Raw genomic sequence first — 19,276 nt, 5'->3', positions numbered from 1 at the left:
CAAATTTTTAAGTATTTAACATTAACTAATAATAATTTTCAGTATTGGATATAAAGTTTACGGAATAATTATATTGGGAAATATATGTATAGTTTTTTTTCTTTTTTCTTTTTTTTTTTTATGTGTACAGATGAATTATTTTCAAAGCGAAACGAGTATGATTTTATAGAGTAGGATACATTCGATGACCTGACGCCAAACAACTTTTAGAAATGAGGAAACACATGTCACCGTTATTTATCTAATCGGATTGACATGGAATGTTTTTGTTTGCCAATAAATAAAATACTTCTGACGATGAGTCGAAGTATGTGCTTGTTATATATATGTATATATACATACACACGCGTACAAGTTATTTATTTTGTTTTTATATGAAAATATTTAAATTAAAATTATAAGAATTTAGTGCCTTGGCAAAATTGATTTTAACGCTTACACGAATCAACTTTTAAAGAGCTAATATTTACTTTGTATAATTTATCTCTATGTCATTTAAATCATTTGTTTTGCTTTGAAAGTTTTATTCATAGAGACAAACAATTTGATTAGTCTAGGAAATAATTATATTTTTGAATCATAGTAAATGTTATTGTTATTGGTTCAATGAGAGACCATACCTGTTCTTACTTCTAACTCGATGCGATGGTCGTATACACGGTGGACAAGAGTATATGAATAGAGGAAGCAAGTGATAACGTCAAAGGTCGAAGAGTATATTGAATATAAGACCACTGGATATGCTGCTCGGTGCCACAATACGCTTGTGTAGACGATGCATGCATACTCTCCTTGAACAAATAATACACTGCCATATAAATTTTTAAAAGTTTTTGAAAAATATTATATTCGAGAATATTTAATATTAATACTTACTTTTAAGTAATATTTACTGTTAAGATATCAATTAAAAAATATCTTTATCAAATATTTTACAAGGATATGGTAAAATTATTTTACATACTGATTGAATTTTATACATTAATTTGTTTGAAAGAAATCGGTATAAGTACAGTAGAAAAATTGTTTCCTTGAAGCTTGCATATATGTAAACATTATAGATGTATAATGAAGAAAACGATGAATTATTCATTAGCGAAAATCCGCGAGAAAGATTGAATACAACTTTAGATTTTTTAATTAAACATTTAGAATTCAATAACTGTAAGTATAATAGATAAAAAAAGATAAGTTAAAACGCACAAGTGATTATTATTATTATTATTATTATTATTATTATTATTATTATTATTATTATGTTATTATTCAAATATAACAATTTACGTTTTACTTTTTCCACTAATAATGAGAAGCTACTTTGTTACACAAGGCAATATAATCTCAACATTTTTTCGTATTTGTAAGTCGCAAGTTGCAATTTTTAAATACTTTCATTATACTAGCCTTTATCTTACATTTTAACTCGTTACAAATAAATTGATTTTTATTTATAAAGAGTTGTTATCATCGTACTTGCATGTACGATATGACAATTTATGATATATTTCATTAGTCAGCATTCAGAGTATCGTTTACCATATTTATATAGAAATACATATATGGTAATACATTACGTCTTGTACACGATTCGAAAAGTTATTATGCCTGTGATTCTTTACCGTAGTTTTGATAAAGTTTTGGACTTTCCTGTATCGAAGAAGTACTAGGACTTCTTAAAATTACTAAATTACGATCCGAATTTGAGGCTGTGGATATGGTTTCTTCCAATGAGATTTGCTTCTTTCTTAATACAGGTGCAACAAAATTTTGACCAGCCGACAAGTCTCTTTTCAGGGCTTGGCTCTACAACAATTTACTTTTAATTATTTAAACGATTTATATATTTGAAAGAAGAAAAAATGTATATTTTTAACTATACCTTAGACTTTGATGCGGGTAAAGTAGCACCAGTGACAAGACCTAAAATACTTGCAGCAAGACCGCTAAGTTGTACCGCAGCTAAAGGTGACAATCCTCTTCTTACTAAACCTAAAGCTAATAGTGCAGCTTGTGCCAAAATTGGAGCGGCTCCAGTAGCACTTGCTGCTGCACCTGCTAACTGGCCACCGCCGATACTTGGTCCGTAGGCGAAGCATAAATTGTGCCTGTCCACCTACGTGAAATAAAATCTATCTTTATAATACGATAAAGATACCGTATTATCGTGTTGGCAATATTTATTTTAACGTTAAAACCTACAAGATGTTTTACTACAAGATACAACAGTCCAAAAGGTGTGATCAACGGACAAGCTAAACTGTAAACGGTTGTCATAGTAAAAACTAAGAGTAACCAAGCATAATGAGCACCCAAAGGAAATTCCCATAATACTGCCTTTCTGACATGTATTCTTTCCGCTCTACTTCGAGCTATGCATAATCTGAAGGTATATAACGCTAGTTCAGGAAATCTGACTAATTCCAATCCACTTCCAAATAAGGCTGCCGTAATTACGTAGTTTACAAATAAAGCACCCTACAAAAATATAATTTTGTATTTTGTATTTTGTATTTTTATGCACTTTCAAGTTTTAAATGAGAATTGGTGAGTATTTGTTTTACCGCACCTGATCGGGTAAGAAGACACAATCCCATCTTCCAGTGTCATTTGCCGCATTTACGGTCCACTCTAAAAATGCTTGAGCACTAGTTAGACCCAAGCTTGGTAATATGAGAACCATCAGTAATAAAAGAAGTAATGTTTTTGTCATTACTGCTCGATTTAGACTACTTCTAGTCCAATGTCTAACTAACGATTCGCTTCTTGCTACTAATACAGGCATTAAAGCAGCCACGCTAACTAGTAATACAGTTGGAAGGAAGGCTGAAACTATCGGACTAAGATTCATAATTTCTCCAGTGATCGGTATTTTATTCAAAGCCGACACTATCACCTAAAATCAAATATCATAATCATAACAGATCAAAATTGACTTTATACCGTTACATGATATTATTGATGCGATGCGATGCGATGCGATGCGATGCGATGCGATGCGATCTGATAGGAACTTACAGCTGGTGTAGTAAGAAAAAATAATACAATGCCCAGTGCAAAGTTAATCAAAACAGCATTGAAATACCAACATGGTCTTGGTATACTTAAATTTTCCCAAAAGATATCAGATGGTGTCGGTGCATAATCTACGACCCACTTTATACTAGGCAATAAACACAACTGTTTACGCATAGCTACAGCTGCACCGGGTGTACCTTAATATTTATTACTATCGTTATTATTGTTATTGTAGTTATTCTTATTATAATTCTTGATAATTGATTATAATTATAATACATAAAACAATAATACATAAAAGCAAATAAGACAGCGACTGACCTAAAGTTACAAAAGCTACTCCGAGAGGTCTATTTAACGCTGCTTTCTTTTCTTCTTCGACTAATGCTGATAATCGCATTTCTTCGTTCATATAAAATTCTTGAGCATCGATTTGCTGTGAACAACAAAAAAATTAAAAAGAAATATTCTTTAATAGATATATTATTAATATTTTTTAAGAGAATGACATACATTTTTACAACAACAACCGATTACTTGACCACAGGGATATGGATACATCTTTAATGGTTCTCTTTTTTTTGCATAGTTCTCGCAATATAAACGCGCTTGTTCAGCGCAATCTCTTTCTATATCCAGTGCTGAAAGCTGTCTAATATCATAAGCTAATGTAACATCTTCCACTGTTAAAGTAGGAAATGCTTCTCTGTAAATAATCATATAGTATCAAAAGTAAAATAATTATACAATAACTATGTAAAATTTACATACTCAAAGTATTCGGTAAGAGCCTCTACATTACACTGATGCTTTGGTATTTCTGTAATTAATAATGTTCTAGCTGCTAATTCACCGCAGTGTTTTGAATCGTGTACCTATAATCACCCTCATTATCGTTATTACAGCTAATGATTAACAAAACTTGATCATCTTAATTATCTCGTGTAAGTAATGACACATACCTTTTTTAAGAAATGCCTCATAACATAACTACCGACCGGCAAGTACGATAAGATTAATATTGTATGCATCCAAATCCAAGGAGACATTGGATCTAAGTTTGACAATGTAGTATGACCAAATGTTGCCTTATCACCTTGCATATTTCCATGAAAATTAATTGGCAACGCTATGCACAGTGATAAAATAACCATTAAGCATGTTAACATAATTAAATGACGTTGAAAAGATATGTACAGCAAACCATCCGGTCCAGCTCGTTTTAATAATTCCTCATCGCTAGAATTACAATTAAAAAATAATTACTTCTAATTCCAATTAAACATCTTCTATGAAAGTTTTATTAACAATACTAATCATTCGATATGCTCAAAAAATTCATCCAAAATTCTACTCACGTTACTTTAAATGCAGTAACGATCCATGATAAAAAGCCTCTGTCCACTTGTGAAAGTTGTGAATTAACAGAAGTTTCAACACATATCGCGTCTGTATCTCTATTTTCATTGGCTCCATAGAATAATTCCATCCATCTTTCATCTGTTTTGTTCAACAATGCAAGCCGTCCATAATTCCATGCCTTCTTGCGTAATAAACCAAATAAAATAACAAGGAACTGCCAAACATATTATAATGTTAGATAAATATATTATTATATTTCATACGCGCAATGAATTGTCTTGTATTTCAAAAATAATATATAATTTTTACCAAAAATCCAAAAAAATTTAGCATCAAATTTTCAGGAATACCCGCATAAATATCAGTTAGTAATGTTGTATTATGCCTTGGTATTGGAATACACTTTTCTGGGGTTGGAGTTTCACGTAGATTTGAACTGTAATTTAAATAATTTTTTATTTAGTAGGTAATTTTTCATGGAGTAAGAATACGTTCCAAAAGGAATGTTTTATATAAATACATACAATATGAATTTACTGAATATATACATAGTATATGAAATCATATTGTACGATAAAAGTTAAGAAATTATAAATTATTTCCTGCAATTATAAATCGCACCAATATACATACATACATATATACATATATGTTATGTATACATTCGCGTGTATATATATATATATATATACACACAAACACACACAAGTAAAAGTTTCGAAACCTGTATTCATGGTATTAAAAAGTGACAAACAAATTTGCTATTAAAAATGTATTAGCGTCCAAACAAAGGAATAACAGTAAAAAGTGAATGGAAGTAAAGGTCCATATTTTATTGCTTACCGAAAGTATACGTAGCCCATATTCGTTAAGATGTTTATATTAATGTATGGTTAGATAAGTACAAAGGCACATGTCAACAAATCCGTGTCAATTTGACACATTGTATGGATCCAAGTATGTAGTACGTGAATGCCGTTAGAGTCAACGCAACCTAACCTTATCATAAATGATTAAGATAACAGGCAATATGATTTCGAATACATACATACTTTGACCAAACCTTATGGACATGACATGTAACAATAATGTATATATATATTTTTTTTATTCTGAGATTATTTAAATTTTGATAGATTTAATAAATATCTTAAAAAATTTAAATAAAATAAATAGTTAAATGAATATTACATCCTCGGGAAAGTGTCCCCACCACTGGGTATGATACCTCGCGAATCAGCAGGCATTATGCCCAATTCAGAGGAGAAATTTTTGTATTCAAAAAAGAAGAAAATTTTCTCAAATAAAATCTTGAATCCTACAATACGCCACCCTCCCAGGAAACGCACCCCCTTCCTGAGATTTCAGGGAAACAATTAGATAAATAAACAAATCCTTCAATTTACAATTGCAAATGTTGAAAATATTCATGAAAGAAACATGAAAATCACCAGTTATAGTCACTGTTCACTGTAACTGGCATTCAATCATTTTTTATTAAGAATATTAATGAAGCGCCTACATTGTATATGTATAATTATCTTCATTAAGGTTAAAACTTTAAATTGATATACCATAAATGCTACAAGTACCAAATGAGTTTGGTATCCAATTCAATATTCGACGTATAAGAGTTAATACTTAAAATACAAAAAACTTATCATCGTCGATACTGATTATATGGTTGTAATTCACCTGACGTGATACAATCTAAAACCCAAGTTTCTTTTATACCTTCTGTACCAATAACAACTTTTGCTATATCTGGATTTTCAGTAATACAACCACCTGCAGCTTTTATGAGATCTTTCAACACGCTATAAGGAGGTGTTGTATTCCTTTCAATGTATATATATCCACAAGCAGCAAACAATTCTGGAACATAAGATGATCCAAACAACTGCCTATCTTTGCGATTCTCCTGGAAATCACGAAATATGAATTAATATGCTGATATACGTGATTAATAAATAATCCTAGAAAATATATTAACAATTAATAAATAGTGTATTTTTACCAGCACCGCCTTTGAAAAGTGCGCCATTTCATATTCTTCTGGACTTAACCATGCATTGTTTTCTAAAGATTTTAAAACCCATTCAAGGCCGACAAGCCAGCAGCCTCGTATAATTCCATGCAATAAATTTATTGTACGGACACCTGTGGTTACAACGTGTGTTGTATGTTTCGTAACATTTGATTCAAGTTTTGCAAGACCAAGAGTTTTAACAACGCTTTTAACTATACCTTTATCTCTAGAAAAAAGTAATTTACAAATAAACCAACGTATATGGAAAACGAACTGTATCATAGTACCAGCACCGAGCATAATAGGCTTCTCTAGTCCCTCACCCTCGATAATGACAATATACAATATAAAGTTATACATATGTATATTCCTGGTTCCTCAGTAACGCCTTTTTTCTTAAGGAAGCCTACCTTACTCGATTCTACATATACACAATGTATTTTATATATGTATAATTTATGAGAAAGTATCAAATAAAAATTCTTCTTACTCATTAGATAAACCAGTTGTAACAATATTTATTCTACGTCCATTTTTTCTTGTAAACTGTGTAGTAGATGGTCTTTTCAAGGATTGAAAATCATTTGACGAATTTCCATTCGAACCATGCACATCTCCTCGCGTTTTATTCAAATTTTCTCTATTTTCCTCCAAGTTCTTTAAAATGTCTTCATTAACGATTTTTTTAATAACAATCTTTTTACTGACAACTTTCTTTGTTTTTTTCCCTTGACTTTTTTTTTTTTCTTCTCTTTCATTGCGTTGAACGTTACTAGTATTCATTTTATTACATTTATTCTTTCTTTTAACTTGTTTTTTAAACATTAAGCACCTAGGAGGTGAATATTGTTTTTCCATAGGAGAAAATGATACTTGTGAACATTCATGAAGAGGCATCAGCTTTTTTTTACATCTTTTTTTATCAATTTTCTTAATATTTATATCTTCTTTCGATTTATTTTCATTAACTACTTCTTCTATAGGTACAGATGTTTGTGATTTCATATTAGATCTCTCATAACACGACGAATGGTTCAAAATAATTGTGTTCCTTTTTGTTTGTTCTTGATTTTGACCACACACATTTATAGATACTCCTGGCCTGTCTTGTTCCCTAAAACAATATAAACAAGTTCGTTGAAATTTTATTAGAAAATTTGATTAATTCAAAAAATTATTATACACATATATGTATACATACTTACGGGAAACGTGATTTAGCTTCAACATGTATATCAGTAGAGTTTTTTAATTCACTTCCATTAAATTGATTGTTGCCTTCGAGTGAACATGCTATAGCATTTTGTTTTAATTGTGATTTTAACATAACAGAACGGTACATAGGATATGGGGTGGCTTCTATGTAGCTTTGCTCATTGCTATAAATTTGATCAACAACTGGTCTATTCCGATTACTAACAGTTACGCTATTAATTTTCTTCTTTTCTTTATGCTTCTCATTGTTCAATTCCGATGTTATATTTCTACAATCGTTTTCTTCAGACGTACTTAAAGTATTTAACGATGTATTCATTTGTAACGAAGTACAGACGGTATTTATACTTTCCTGAGCTTCTTCTAAACCTGCTACACCTGCTATACCTTCTTTATATCTACTTTTAAAATTTTTACATGTTTTTTTCTCGTGTTTCTGTGTGCATTTATCTATGCTTTTTCCATTGACCATGTCAATGGAAGTGTTTACATTTAAAGAAGTTTGGAGTGTATTTGCACTATCTGTTTCTATGCTTGGGTTGTTCTTCCATTGCATATCGGTGTTTTCTTCGATATCTTTATTAACTGTAGTAGCTTTTACGAACTTGTTGGATGTTTCGTATAATAATTTTTCATCATTTGGATTTGTTTGCAACAATGTTTGTTCTAGAGAACCTGAAGCACAATTATCGGATGCTCTGTTTCGTAAGCAATATTTAGACGCATCTTTTGCTAAACATTTTACAGACGACTGTGGTTTATCGTATAATATAAATCCTCCGCAAACATCTGTTATTTCCATAGATGTCGTACTATTTCCTGCACGCATGTTTGAAACCAAAGATAAACTATTTCTAGCTTGAAAGTGTATTTCATCGTCTGTAACAGATATTTTATTATTTCCATCTATCATTGTAGAGCATGCAATTGGTGTTGCTGTAGATGTATCTTCGCGTACCAAAGTATTTGAAACGGAAAGAGATTGATTTCGAGAACTAATAAAACTTTTATCATTCGATGGTTCCTTTGCAAGAAATAAAAGTCTCTTTTTTAATCTATTTTGTTTTCTTTGGTTTTTCATACTTTTGGGTCTATATTTATCCCCATTTGGTGTACTATTAATACTTTGATGCAAATTGGTTTCTGTGTACTTCGATTCAACTTGATTAACATTTTTTTTTTCAGTTATACAAGTAACATTGTTATTTTGAGCGGTACTTGATCGATCGTCTATAGCATTTAAAACTGTACAAGTCTTAAGGGATAGTTTGTTTTGTTTATCAAACATTTGATTAGTTTTGGTTAATATAGCATATTTTAATTTTTCACAATGTCTATTCAAAATTGCATCATTGTAACTTATTTTTTCTAAACTTACATTTGCAATTTTTGAAGGAGATACAGGGCTATGATTGACAAATGTTTGCTTGCCATTGGAGCATCCAGGTTTATTATTTCCTAACCATGTATCATCATGATACTCGATATCTGTTTGTTTGAGCGATTCGTTACCAGAATCTGTCAAGTTTGAACCACAACTTAAATTTACTTTTAGTGAACTACGTCGATGCTTTACGCTCTCATCTAAAATTACTTTAATCTTCTTGCCTTTATTTACATTCATCGTTAATTCAATTAACACATGTCTGGTCACAATTTAAAAGAAAAATTGTAACGGGTAATTGTGGATCAAGTACATATTTTTACATAAACATGTTCGTACACGCAGCCAGTGACTACAGATAGTAGAAGGCTGGACTGGACATGCCTTTGTTTTCGAGGGTCATGATTTACGGGGTCCCAGACACCCCCATAAAATGATTTATTGAAATTGGAATTTGATGAATGATGAAGGAATGAATGTACAGAAAAGCTATTTGAGTTTTGTTTATGATAAAATAAATGATTAACGAAAATGTTTGGTAAAGGCGACGTTGAGAATTACTCCTGAATGAACATTTTCTTCTTTATCGATTTACGACGCCGGCCGCCACGAACACGGGAACACTGGCGCTATCTATTTAAAAACGGCTGAAACTACTCGACAACTTACCGACCGACCGATCGGTCGGTCGGTCGGTAAGTTGTCGAGTAGTTTCAGCCGTTTTTAAATAGATGGCGCTGGAGGCGAATTAAAAAAATAGCTTGTGGTTTTTTCCTAAAATACAAGTTTTTCGAATTTGAGATTCCTTTTTATGGACGACTTGATTTTGCAATTAATTCATGATTAACGTGTGACGTCATTAAAAGCTTCACAACGAGCATACTTATTTGGTATCGATGATATTTCAAAGCAGTAGAGCAGATGACGCCCGTGTTGATAGCGCAGATTGTTATAGAAACTGAAACAATCTGAATCTGACAGCGTTAAATTTGACAGCAATCAGGTGTTTTTATTATTTAACTTAATCGTAAAGTTGTGAGATGGAGACTGATGATCAGGATACCAATGACGACTATTATTTGGAATTATCATGTGATCCAATTAAGTTTGAGTCGATTAGTTCTCTAACAAATGTATTCTTTGACGATTCTAAACAACAGGTTAAGTTTTCGTATAGCCCTCTTTTTTGTTTCCATTTATATGTACATATATGCATTCATTTAAAATGTATTCATTTTTAGGTATTTGCAGTTCGATCAGGAGGTGTAACAGGTGTTTCAGTTAAGGGACCAAATCTAAACATAAATTTTCGAATGGAAGATAAGGGTGCAGTGATATCTATAAAATTTTCTCCCGATATGAATATACTGGCTATACAACGATCCAATTCTTCAGTTGAATTTGTTAATTATTCTCCTGTTGCTGGGCTTGATAATATAGAATATTCGCAACCGTGTAAAGGAAAAAATGCGAGTATATTGGGATTTGTTTGGACGCATGGAAATGAAATATTACTCGTTACCGATTATGGAGTAGAATTGTTTCAAGTAAGGGTTCGACTAAATAATATTTATGTTTTTGCAGCTGGCAAGAAATCTGAATTATTCTGAATTAATCTGAATTAATCTGAATTAATCTGAATTATTTTAGGTAAATCCGGAAAAACGAACTGTCAGAGTTTTGAAATGTTTAAGTTTAGGTGTAAATTGGTTTGTATTTTGTCCAGAAAGTTATTTAGTTTTACTATCATCTAGTACGGCAGGGAATCAAATGCAAGCATTGCACGTAACACCTGGAAATCTTCATAAACTAACAAAATTTGAAAGTATGATATGAAAAATTGAATAGTTAACAATCGTCAACATTTGTAGAGATATACGTATATCGGTTAACTAGGAAATTGTTTCAGTGGAAACTGGTTCAGCAAAACCAGGTAAACTGGCCGTTTCCGAAAGAGACGTAGCTTTGGGAGTTTTGTACGGAACACCCTGTATTATTCTGCTACGACATCAACCAGGTGCTAATCGTTCAACGGGATCTGCTTCCGTATATGTATATACTGTTAATAAGTATGCTTTTTAATATTCTGAATTTGATGAAAAGTTTGACAAATATATGCTACATATATATCGTTCTGTACCTTTCCATTCGTTTATAAATAGAATGACAACAATCAGAAGAAGTCATATTTTAAAGCTTGACGTCAGCGGCAGATTTGCCATTAACGTTGTAGATAATCTTATAATTGTTCACCATCAAGCATCAAAGGTGAGTAATGTTGGATATAAAATAAAAGGGGTAAACGAGGTATAATTATTCCGAACGATTTTCCAGACATCGATGATTTTTGATATCATGTTACCGGGTGTGAGCGATGGTACTGTAATGCATCACACTAGCGTCGCACCGGCAAAACCGATGAAACCGTATAATTTAAAAGTACCAGGAGCAACGTTATCGAACGAAACTTATCAACCTTGTCAATTATGTATCCTTGCAGAAAAGTTGAATTTATACATATAACGATATTGTAAATTAATGCAATTAATCCTTAACGAACGAAAAATGGTATAGATTCGCCAAATTGGGTTGTTTTTCAGCCAAACATAATCATCGATGCAAAATTGGGTTGCCTGTGGTAGGTGAATTATTTTCTCTTCTCTTCTGTCTCTCTATTTTAAGTTTAAAGTTTTACTAATGACAGGTTCGTCGAATTGAAGTTGGAAGCTTTGGTAAAACTTATCACGGATAAAGTATTGTTAGTTGAATTTTTAATGCAACGAACGAACGGAAAGCATATCTTAATACAAGTGTTAAAAAATTTCATGATACTGTTACCTATTAGTTTAATGGATATGCCAACGATATTCGACAAGTTGAATTGTGTATATAGGAATCATTTAGAAAACGAAATACAAAATCAGGTGAGTATAGATCGATAGAAGAAGAAAGTTAATCAATTTATTTGTTTAATAATAGTAAAAACATGTTTAGATGGGAACACCTTTGCAAAATAATATTAAAAATCTGAGTACAATAACAGAAGATTACAAATATAAGGTATCGCTTGATCAAAGTGACATGTACAGTTACATATTATCGAAATTTTCGGAAAATACAATCGAACCGAAAATGATTGTATGGGTTCTCTTGGAATATATTAGGTAGATTTCTGATTTCTGATTTCTGATTTCTGATTTCTGATTTCTGATCAGGTGGTATACGTCTGAAAACTTTCTAGACGCGTTATGTGTGCCCATTTATTTTAGATCTCTAGCTGAACACGAAATACCCGTGCAACATTATTTACACGAATTAATTATTACGACGTTAGTACAACGTAAAGCATATTATCAGCTTCACCAATTATTACAATATCACGTAGTGGCGGATTCAAAACCTCTAGCATGTCTGTTACTTTCTCTGGAAAATCTATATCCAGCTGCGCATCAGCTTGCTTTGGATATGCTTAAACGAGTTGGAAATGCTCACGAGGAAATAATCGAAGTTCTTCTCTCGAAGGGTTATATTTTAGCAGCGTTGCGGTAAAATCTTATCATGAAATAAATAATTAATGATGAAATGATGAAAATGATGAAAATGATGAAAATTATAAATATAAAAGAAGAAAAAGATGCACTGTTTCTTTTGTATTTTAGATACGTCCGGTCAGTCGGAATGGTAGATCAAATGTCTGCTAGGAAATTCTTAGAAGCGGCAAAAGCAACCGAAGATGCGACGTTATTTCATTCGGTTTATAAATTTTTCGAGCAGCGTAACTTACGACTGCACAATACTACAGCTTTTACAAAAGGAGAACACTGTCAGCCTTACGTTCAACATTTCAAATATTTATTCCAAGGGACAGATAACGGTTGTAATTCGGATACAAACTCGAACGTGACAACGATCTCGTCATGAAATTCTCATCTTGTTGATGCTATTTATTCTTTATGTTTCTTTATCGAACGAGAATGCAGAGAATGCAACTTGCTTTTATTTTTTTCATAATAATGTGGAATAATATGGAATAGATTTGAAAAATATATGTATGTATGATACAAGCAGAAGATTTATAATTGGTGATAAAATTTATTTGACACATAATAATTGCACTTGTCAAATGCGCGGATGAAAGGTGTTTGATACGTATTTATTATACGTTCAGAATGAAAAGAAGGGTGGTGTTATGGCCTCCTAACGATAAGTAGTTTCATTGGCGACGTGGTCCTAAATTAATGAAATTGCAAAAGAAACAAGTACAACTAAGAAATTTCAATGTTTAAATTTGTCAGTTTTGCAAGAAACTGAAGAGAATAATAATAATCTATATTAACGCAGGTACATGAAAAGATTTTTCCTTACTTAAGCTATTCGATGGTACGAACATGTTACAGATAGAAACGGACGGACCGGACCGGACCGGACAGGATATGCATACACTGTTTAATGACTGGACATAAGAAGATGCGAGACAAAGATAGATTAGAAGTACATGACATGTACATACATATATGAACGTTTTGGTTTGATTTACTTTCGTTCCATTATTGGTTTGTATCGAATTTCAATTATACATATATGAATTTAGATACCTATACGTATACAGATCTAGTTTCTTAAATAACGATAATAGTTTCGTACATGTTTGAAAGTGAAATTTAATTACTGAACAATAATGAAATTGTATAACTGATAATTAATAAAAAATTCTTGATAAATTATTATTGGAGAAAAAAGTAAAAAAGAGAGTAAAGAAGTGAACGAAGGCGAATTCAGATTGGTCCATTTATGTTTGTCTTTAACGAGACACAATGAAAGAAAAGAAAAGAAAGAAGGTGCAAAAGAAGAGGATCGAATATTAATCGTATTTTTGTAAATACATTATTAAAGCTGAAACTGTTGGTCCTTCCTTTATCGTTAAGACAAAGTTTTCAACAAGCGATTTCAGTACTTTGACATTGAGATTGACAATTAAATGACAATGCGGACGTTTCAACTACTATTATTCCTTTTTCGCTTTGGGTTCTTTTTTATTCTTCTTCGGAGAAGAGCGGAGAAGAGCTGGTAGAGCGTTAATTGATATACTCTGAATACGTATAAGGACGCGGTTCGAAAGGTTTTTACCTTTTTTAGATAGGATATAGGATAGGTGTGATAGAGAGATAAAATAAAAGGAGTAAATTAGGAAATGTTGCAATCGTCCGTGTGAGCATCTCTGATCTGCTGTTTAGTTTTTCGCGATGTGCGTCGGATCAAGCTACGACTGCGCGGTTTGCATTTTGCTTCCTCGTTGACGACCACGGGGACGTTGGAAGTTTGCGGTGCGATCACTTGCTGAGAACTGCCCCCAGAGCCGGCGCTTCCGGTTCTGCCGCGTGGACTGCCAGACCTAGCGATATTTGATTAAATTCACAGGAAGAGGAACGAGGAGGATCGTGCGATCGAAAATGGAGATCGAAAATAGATTGGTAAACGAGGGGAGGGGGCATTTTCCTTTTATTCGATTATCGACTTTTATCGAACTCTAACGAAATTACGTTCATTGATTGACGGTTTACGAAACATTCGATTGGATTACGAGGACCAAAACGCGTGTCGCGCGTTTTCACAATTTAACACAATTTTCACTTTGGAAAAGTTATACAATCAAGAACCATTGAATACGCCTGAATGAAAATGAAAATGAAAATGAAAATGAAAATGAAAATGAAAATGAAAATGAAAGGGGAAAAAGAAGCGAAGGAATACCTGCGCGATCCATACGCCGAAGATCTTCGTCGGAGACCGGATTCGTCCGCTTCACCGGTATGATTCTTCGGCACGATTTTCGACAGAGTGATGAAACATCGAAAAATGTCTTTGATATTGTAATCGTCTTTGGCAGAACATTCCATCACTTTGGCACGAAGCTTGGGTAACTCGCAAAACAACCATTCGCTAACATCCTCGATCGGTACTTCTCTTCGCGTCGAGGCAAGGTCCACCTTGTTTCCGGCAACGACTATTGGTACTTCCTGTCGCGAGAAACGTTGATAAAGCTACCTCCCCTTGATAAATTTTCTCTGTTTTTCTGTTTTTCTTTTTTCGCGCTACCTGAAAGTCCGGTCGTTGTTCCCTGACTTCTTCGAAACATCGTTTCACGCAGTCGAAGCTCGGCAAGGAGGTTGTAGCGTAAACGAGAAGAAACGCGTGAGCCGTGGCAATGCTCAGCCTTCTCATAGCTGGAAACTGCAAGTCCCCTGCGAAATGAAATACATATAGAGAGACATAGAGAGTAGGTACTTAGATGGAACGAATTTCCTTACCAGCAGTGTCCAATAGATCGACTTTTAGCGTCAGCGTGCCGAGAACGCATTCCCTCGAATAGAGATCCTCGACGGTGGGTCTGTATCTCTCGCTGAATCCTTGACCAAGTAGACGACGTATAATTGCGCTCTTGCCCACGCCAGCACCGCCCAATACCACCAGCCTGATCCTTTCGTGATCGGCCATCCTCTCGCGATCTCAAAGATGAAAAACTCGCAGAGCAAAAACGAAAGCAATCGTTGGTTCAAGGAGGCATTTTTCCGTTTGCTGAAAAAGAAACGCGAGGACAAAGGTCGAGAGCTGGTAACGAGAACGAAATCGGGCTCGTTATTATTTATTCGCTGATACGATCGCGCACCAAATTAATTACCGTATTTATTTTTACTGTCCACAATCTTGTAGCTATTTCTACCAGCCTGCCTGGCAATCAACGCGTTAGTTAATCGGTAACTCCTCGATGTTTTAAATTACCGGTTAATCGATAAGTCTTACTTTGTTCGTTCATCGAGAAGAAATCGCGCAGAGTCCAAGGTATCGATCGAATCAACTTGGAAGAGAAATCTCTGCTCTTTGAAAGACTCTATTGGGACCGCTATCCGTTATCCGTTATCCGTTATCCGTTATCGGTTAACCCTTCTGTCGCGAGAACCGTATCAACCTTCCTATTTGCTAGTCGCGGTTCTCGAGAAACAAGCAACTTTCTACGATACCAGATTCATCTCGTAACTAATTCCATTCTACTGGAATTTCACCGATAAACCGACGCGACGAAGCCGAAACCAAATGTATTTTCTCCAAACGTCTCCCCTTTGAGCAGCTCGAATGCTCAAATAATATTTCCAGAATCCGTTGTCAACTTGTTGCTACTTTTTACATAAGTAGGTTAATTATGTTCGTTAAAACGAGCTTTCCTGCCTACTTTCGCTCGTATAGCTAGTCATTTACGCCTCCTCGCGTACAATAATACTCGTATGTAAAACAGAAAGATTGTTTAAAAGTGATCGGAATGAATTTTCGAGTCGTTGGCTATGTTAGAATTAGAACCACGCAAACGAGCGGGCGCGGCGCAAAGCTTTTATTTGCACGCAACCTTGGGAAACTAAAATACCGAATACCTAACCACTTCCATTTACTATTTACTATTTCGTCAGATTAATGTAACTTTATAACTTTTTAACTTTTGACTAGCTACGCAAATGAAAAACACGATATGTGGCGAAAGAGGTGTGGGTGTTAGGGTGTTAGGGTGTTAGGGTGCTAGGGTGCTAGGGTGAGGAGAAGGCCGGGTATGGGACGCTTCGTGTATCGAAACTGATCTACCGTGAAACGATCAAAGCCAGTGGTCAGAGGGCTGTTACTAGCTCATCTATTTCTAACTATTTTCCCTTTCGTCTTCCTCTCTTCGTCAATCTAGTCAGCCGACCGACCACCACCCTTCTCTACTTCATCGCGTTCCTTCCCTTTCGCGCGTTTTCCTAAAAGATCCTAAAGCTCGTTTATCGGAAAAACACTCGCATCTCGACCTTTCCTATCGATCGGTGCCAGTAAAAACTCTACGTTCCTCCTGCGCTTTCCGAAGCTCATCCCCAATTATTTCTACATTATTTATTTCTCTTCGTCCTTCTCTTTTATTTTTTCTATTTACATATCGAAATCGAACGGTGATTTCAGAGAACCTGTTCAATACGAACTCCGATGTCAGTTGCAACCAACTCTAGTAATTATTCTAGCAATCAACCCTTTTCATTGTTCGTTGTTCGTTCTATTTTTTTTTCGATATTAATTTGTGCGCAAAGTAATCGGAAATTTTATCGGACCGTCGCGTCGCGTCGTTAATGTCAAAGGTCGATTCTCAACACCTCTATAATTGGAACGTGTTTTTCAATTGTGTTTCGAACAAGATTATTCGCATGTTCTGTTACGGTAACGGGAAATAGAGAAAATACTTGATTAAAAGTCACAGAATACCTAGCGACAAACTTGAGACAAACTTGAGATAAAACTCGAAATAAGAGCGTGATTCCGTTCAACTGGAGGAGAAGAAGCGGAGCGCAATATCTTTGAAAGCCACGGACGTCTCGAGAAAACGTTATCACGGCCGTGATAAACCGATCAGCTTCCAAATGACGCGCCAAACAAATTTATTGTCTTGTAGCGATTCAATCGTAAAAATAATAACGATTCTTACCAACCTCATCGATATCTCTACATTTAGACGCGCTTCTCTTATTTTCTTTTTACCAATACTTTAGTATACGCTCTAGAAATTTCAACTGAAAAACACACAACCCCTAACTATGCATAAACGTTTCAAAGAATGGGAAGAAAAGAAGGAAGAATATGATTTCATGATTGTAATATATCTACAGATAAGTGAACCGAGATTCGAACGATTCATGCTTCTTTTAACAGAACAATAATTCCTTATTTTAAACTTACACTCGTTCAAAGAATCGATTCGATTCGATTCGATTTCTGCGATCGTATCTTAAGTCGGCGAAAGACACAGTAGGTATCGCTGTAATCGTTCGCCTCGATTAATCGAATTGTTTGAACGTATTTGTTCGAATGAAATTTTTCGTGAAAGAAACGTAAAAAACTTTCCGTTCCTAGTAAATGCTTCTCTATATCATTGGTCGAAACAAACATCCACATAACCTTAAAAATCTTAGCATTCTAGCGAAACAATATCTAAATAATCGTGTGTTTTATTGAGAAAATGAAAAACAGGAAAAACAGGAAAAACAGGAAAAAAGACAATAAAATGGAGTTGATAAGACTTGTTGCGATATTAAAAAAGGTGTCTGGACATGCATACGTATATATGTATAATTATGCGTTCGTCGAACAATTAAACAAATGAAAATCCAAGTTTCAAAATAATTTCTTTGTTCGTCGATAGACGAAAAGAAAAATATTTCACCAACGAATGTATAATGGAACGAACCTAACGAGATCATCTGCTCTCACATGTACATGTACGTTCACGTTTTATTTGCGAATAATGAAAAGAAAAATAAATAAAAATAAAATAGCTGTGTTACAACGATCAAAACTGACAATGAGAGGAATTATTTATAAATGATATACCGATAAATATAAATACGATGGAAAAATGACTTACCAAACACGAATAATAACGCGAACGTTGGTCGATAATGCTTTAAAAAAGACGTTTGAACGGCGTGCAACAGCAAATCGAGAAATAAATTTCCATAAACACCTTCCCCACCCGCTGTTCAGGCGGCACTGAACCAGCTCCTTCAGCCAGTGTTGTGACTCGCGTTAACCGCCGAGTACTACGAAAATCAACTTTAAGGAGCGTGCGCAGCGTTATCCACTTTATAATAACACGGTCGATTCTCCTACACCTGTGGAGTAGGACGCGGTAAACCGTTTTTCCTTTTCCTTTTCTTTTTCCTTTTCTTTTTCCTTTCCTTTTTCTTTTCCTTTTTCTACCCTTCGCTTACTTCCATTCTTCCATTATACGCAGAAAAAGTCAACATCAGTCATCGTTAAAATTCGATAAAATACAGCGACCTACTCTTGATGTTAGCGTTCTGCCGTAAAAAGTTTTGCAGAACGTTCTCTTGTCTCACGCCATCTATAAAATAATTCAATTTCATTATCTATCGGGTTCGATAATTGAGAAACAAAAAAAACTTATTTACTTTAATTACTTTAAGGTCGAGCTTTCATTTTTCTTTATCTTTTTCTTTTCTTTTCTTTTCTTTTTTATCGTCACTCGTCCGACAGCATACATTGTCAGTAATTTCCACTATATTAGCGTTTCTCTTTCCAACTTGACACGGTAATACTTGAATTTCGTAGTCATAATTACTAAGGATCGTAAACGACAACTCCTGAAAAGTAATTAGAAAATTTCAGATGCTCAAAAGAGTTTGTACAAGTTTCACGCTATTAATTATACGCTATCATGATAAAATAACGAGAAAAACAGT

At 33.9% G+C, this 19,276-nt stretch overlaps 4 protein-coding genes across 7 annotated transcripts; 1 reads left to right on the top strand and 3 right to left on the bottom strand.

Moving 5' to 3' along the window:
- Window positions 1–967: 967 nt before the first annotated feature.
- On the bottom strand, window positions 968–5,403 carry LOC114878392 (calcium permeable stress-gated cation channel 1). Of its 2 annotated transcripts, none has more exons than XM_029192165.2 (12): window positions 5,221–5,403; window positions 4,687–4,813; window positions 4,374–4,591; window positions 3,978–4,254; window positions 3,787–3,890; window positions 3,529–3,721; window positions 3,337–3,451; window positions 3,016–3,212; window positions 2,567–2,893; window positions 2,200–2,475; window positions 1,880–2,113; window positions 968–1,803 (listed from the first exon to the last, which is right to left on the bottom strand). In XM_029192165.2, the coding sequence occupies exons 1-12, from the start codon at window positions 5,238–5,240 to the stop codon at window positions 1,600–1,602; spliced, it is 2,292 nt and encodes a 763-aa protein (XP_029047998.1). In that variant the 5' UTR covers window positions 5,241–5,403; the 3' UTR covers window positions 968–1,599. The 2 variants fall into 2 exon arrangements, with proteins under 2 accessions (XP_029047998.1, XP_029047997.1); XM_029192164.2 differs by lacking the exon at window positions 5,221–5,403 and adding an exon at window positions 4,902–5,012.
- A 210-nt stretch (window positions 5,404–5,613) lies between these two features.
- LOC114878390 lies at window positions 5,614–9,369 on the bottom strand. Of its 2 annotated transcripts, none has more exons than XM_029192159.2 (4): window positions 7,612–9,369; window positions 6,897–7,520; window positions 6,371–6,632; window positions 5,614–6,298 (listed from the first exon to the last, which is right to left on the bottom strand). In XM_029192159.2, the coding sequence occupies exons 1-4, from the start codon at window positions 9,243–9,245 to the stop codon at window positions 6,038–6,040; spliced, it is 2,781 nt and encodes a 926-aa protein (XP_029047992.1). In that variant the 5' UTR covers window positions 9,246–9,369; the 3' UTR covers window positions 5,614–6,037. The 2 variants fall into 2 exon arrangements, with proteins under 2 accessions (XP_029047992.1, XP_029047993.1); XM_029192160.2 differs by having other exon boundaries at window positions 6,395–6,632.
- Window positions 9,370–9,767: 398 nt separating this feature from the next.
- On the top strand, window positions 9,768–13,084 carry LOC114878378 (regulator of MON1-CCZ1 complex). The gene is made up of 11 exons (XM_029192128.2): window positions 9,768–10,165; window positions 10,247–10,552; window positions 10,656–10,830; window positions 10,915–11,074; window positions 11,168–11,273; window positions 11,340–11,493; window positions 11,580–11,643; window positions 11,710–11,929; window positions 12,000–12,169; window positions 12,275–12,550; window positions 12,665–13,084. The coding sequence occupies exons 1-11, from the start codon at window positions 10,046–10,048 to the stop codon at window positions 12,924–12,926; spliced, it is 2,013 nt and encodes a 670-aa protein (XP_029047961.2). The 5' UTR covers window positions 9,768–10,045; the 3' UTR covers window positions 12,927–13,084.
- Window positions 13,085–13,520: 436 nt separating this feature from the next.
- On the bottom strand, window positions 13,521–19,184 carry LOC114878380 (GTP-binding protein Di-Ras2). Of its 2 annotated transcripts, none has more exons than XM_046286512.1 (5): window positions 18,439–19,184; window positions 15,314–15,581; window positions 15,102–15,247; window positions 14,757–15,022; window positions 13,521–14,397 (listed from the first exon to the last, which is right to left on the bottom strand). In XM_046286512.1, exons 2-5 carry the CDS (start codon window positions 15,498–15,500, stop codon window positions 14,190–14,192), a joined length of 807 nt encoding a protein of 268 aa, XP_046142468.1. In that variant the 5' UTR covers window positions 15,501–15,581; window positions 18,439–19,184; the 3' UTR covers window positions 13,521–14,189. The 2 variants fall into 2 exon arrangements, with proteins under 2 accessions (XP_046142468.1, XP_029047967.1); XM_029192134.2 differs by lacking the exon at window positions 18,439–19,184 and adding an exon at window positions 15,685–18,432.
- Between the last annotated feature and the right edge of the window lie 92 nt (window positions 19,185–19,276).

The sequence above is a fragment of the Osmia bicornis genome, chromosome 7 (genome assembly GCF_907164935.1).
Source record: "Osmia bicornis bicornis chromosome 7, iOsmBic2.1, whole genome shotgun sequence".
NCBI classification, from domain to species: domain Eukaryota; kingdom Metazoa; phylum Arthropoda; class Insecta; order Hymenoptera; family Megachilidae; genus Osmia; species Osmia bicornis.
This window is presented reverse-complemented; position numbering and strand designations above follow the sequence as displayed.

Excerpts from the sequence above, each read along its gene's own strand:
- LOC114878392 (XM_029192164.2), bottom strand. The coding sequence starts at position 4,942 with ATGATTTCATATACTATGTATATATTCAGTAAATTCATATT. Across the intron at positions 2,894-3,015 it reads TTTTTCTTACTACACCAGCT|GTGATAGTGTCGGCTTTGAA; the intron begins GTAAGTTCCTAT and ends ATTTGATTTTAG. Across the intron at positions 1,804-1,879 it reads TACCCGCATCAAAGTCTAAG|AGCCAAGCCCTGAAAAGAGA; the intron begins GTATAGTTAAAA and ends AAATTGTTGTAG.
- LOC114878390 (XM_029192159.2), bottom strand. The coding sequence starts at position 9,245 with ATGAATGTAAATAAAGGCAAGAAGATTAAAGTAATTTTAGATGAGAGC. Across the intron at positions 7,521-7,611 it reads GAAGCTAAATCACGTTTCCC|GGAACAAGACAGGCCAGGAG; the intron begins GTAAGTATGTAT and ends ATATTGTTTTAG. Across the intron at positions 6,299-6,370 it reads AAATACACTATTTATTAATT|GAGAATCGCAAAGATAGGCA; the intron begins GTTAATATATTT and ends CGTGATTTCCAG.
- LOC114878378 (XM_029192128.2), top strand. The coding sequence starts at position 10,046 with ATGGAGACTGATGATCAGGATACCAATGACGACTATTATTTGGAATTA. Across the intron at positions 10,166-10,246 it reads TTGACGATTCTAAACAACAG|GTATTTGCAGTTCGATCAGG; the intron begins GTTAAGTTTTCG and ends ATTCATTTTTAG. Across the intron at positions 11,644-11,709 it reads GCAAAATTGGGTTGCCTGTG|GTTCGTCGAATTGAAGTTGG; the intron begins GTAGGTGAATTA and ends TACTAATGACAG.
- LOC114878380 (XM_046286512.1), bottom strand. The coding sequence starts at position 15,500 with ATGGCCGATCACGAAAGGATCAGGCTGGTGGTATTGGGCGGTGCTGGC. Across the intron at positions 15,023-15,101 it reads AACAACGACCGGACTTTCAG|GAAGTACCAATAGTCGTTGC; the intron begins GTAGCGCGAAAA and ends TTCTCGCGACAG. Across the intron at positions 14,398-14,756 it reads TCGGCGTATGGATCGCGCAG|GTCTGGCAGTCCACGCGGCA; the intron begins GTATTCCTTCGC and ends AAATATCGCTAG.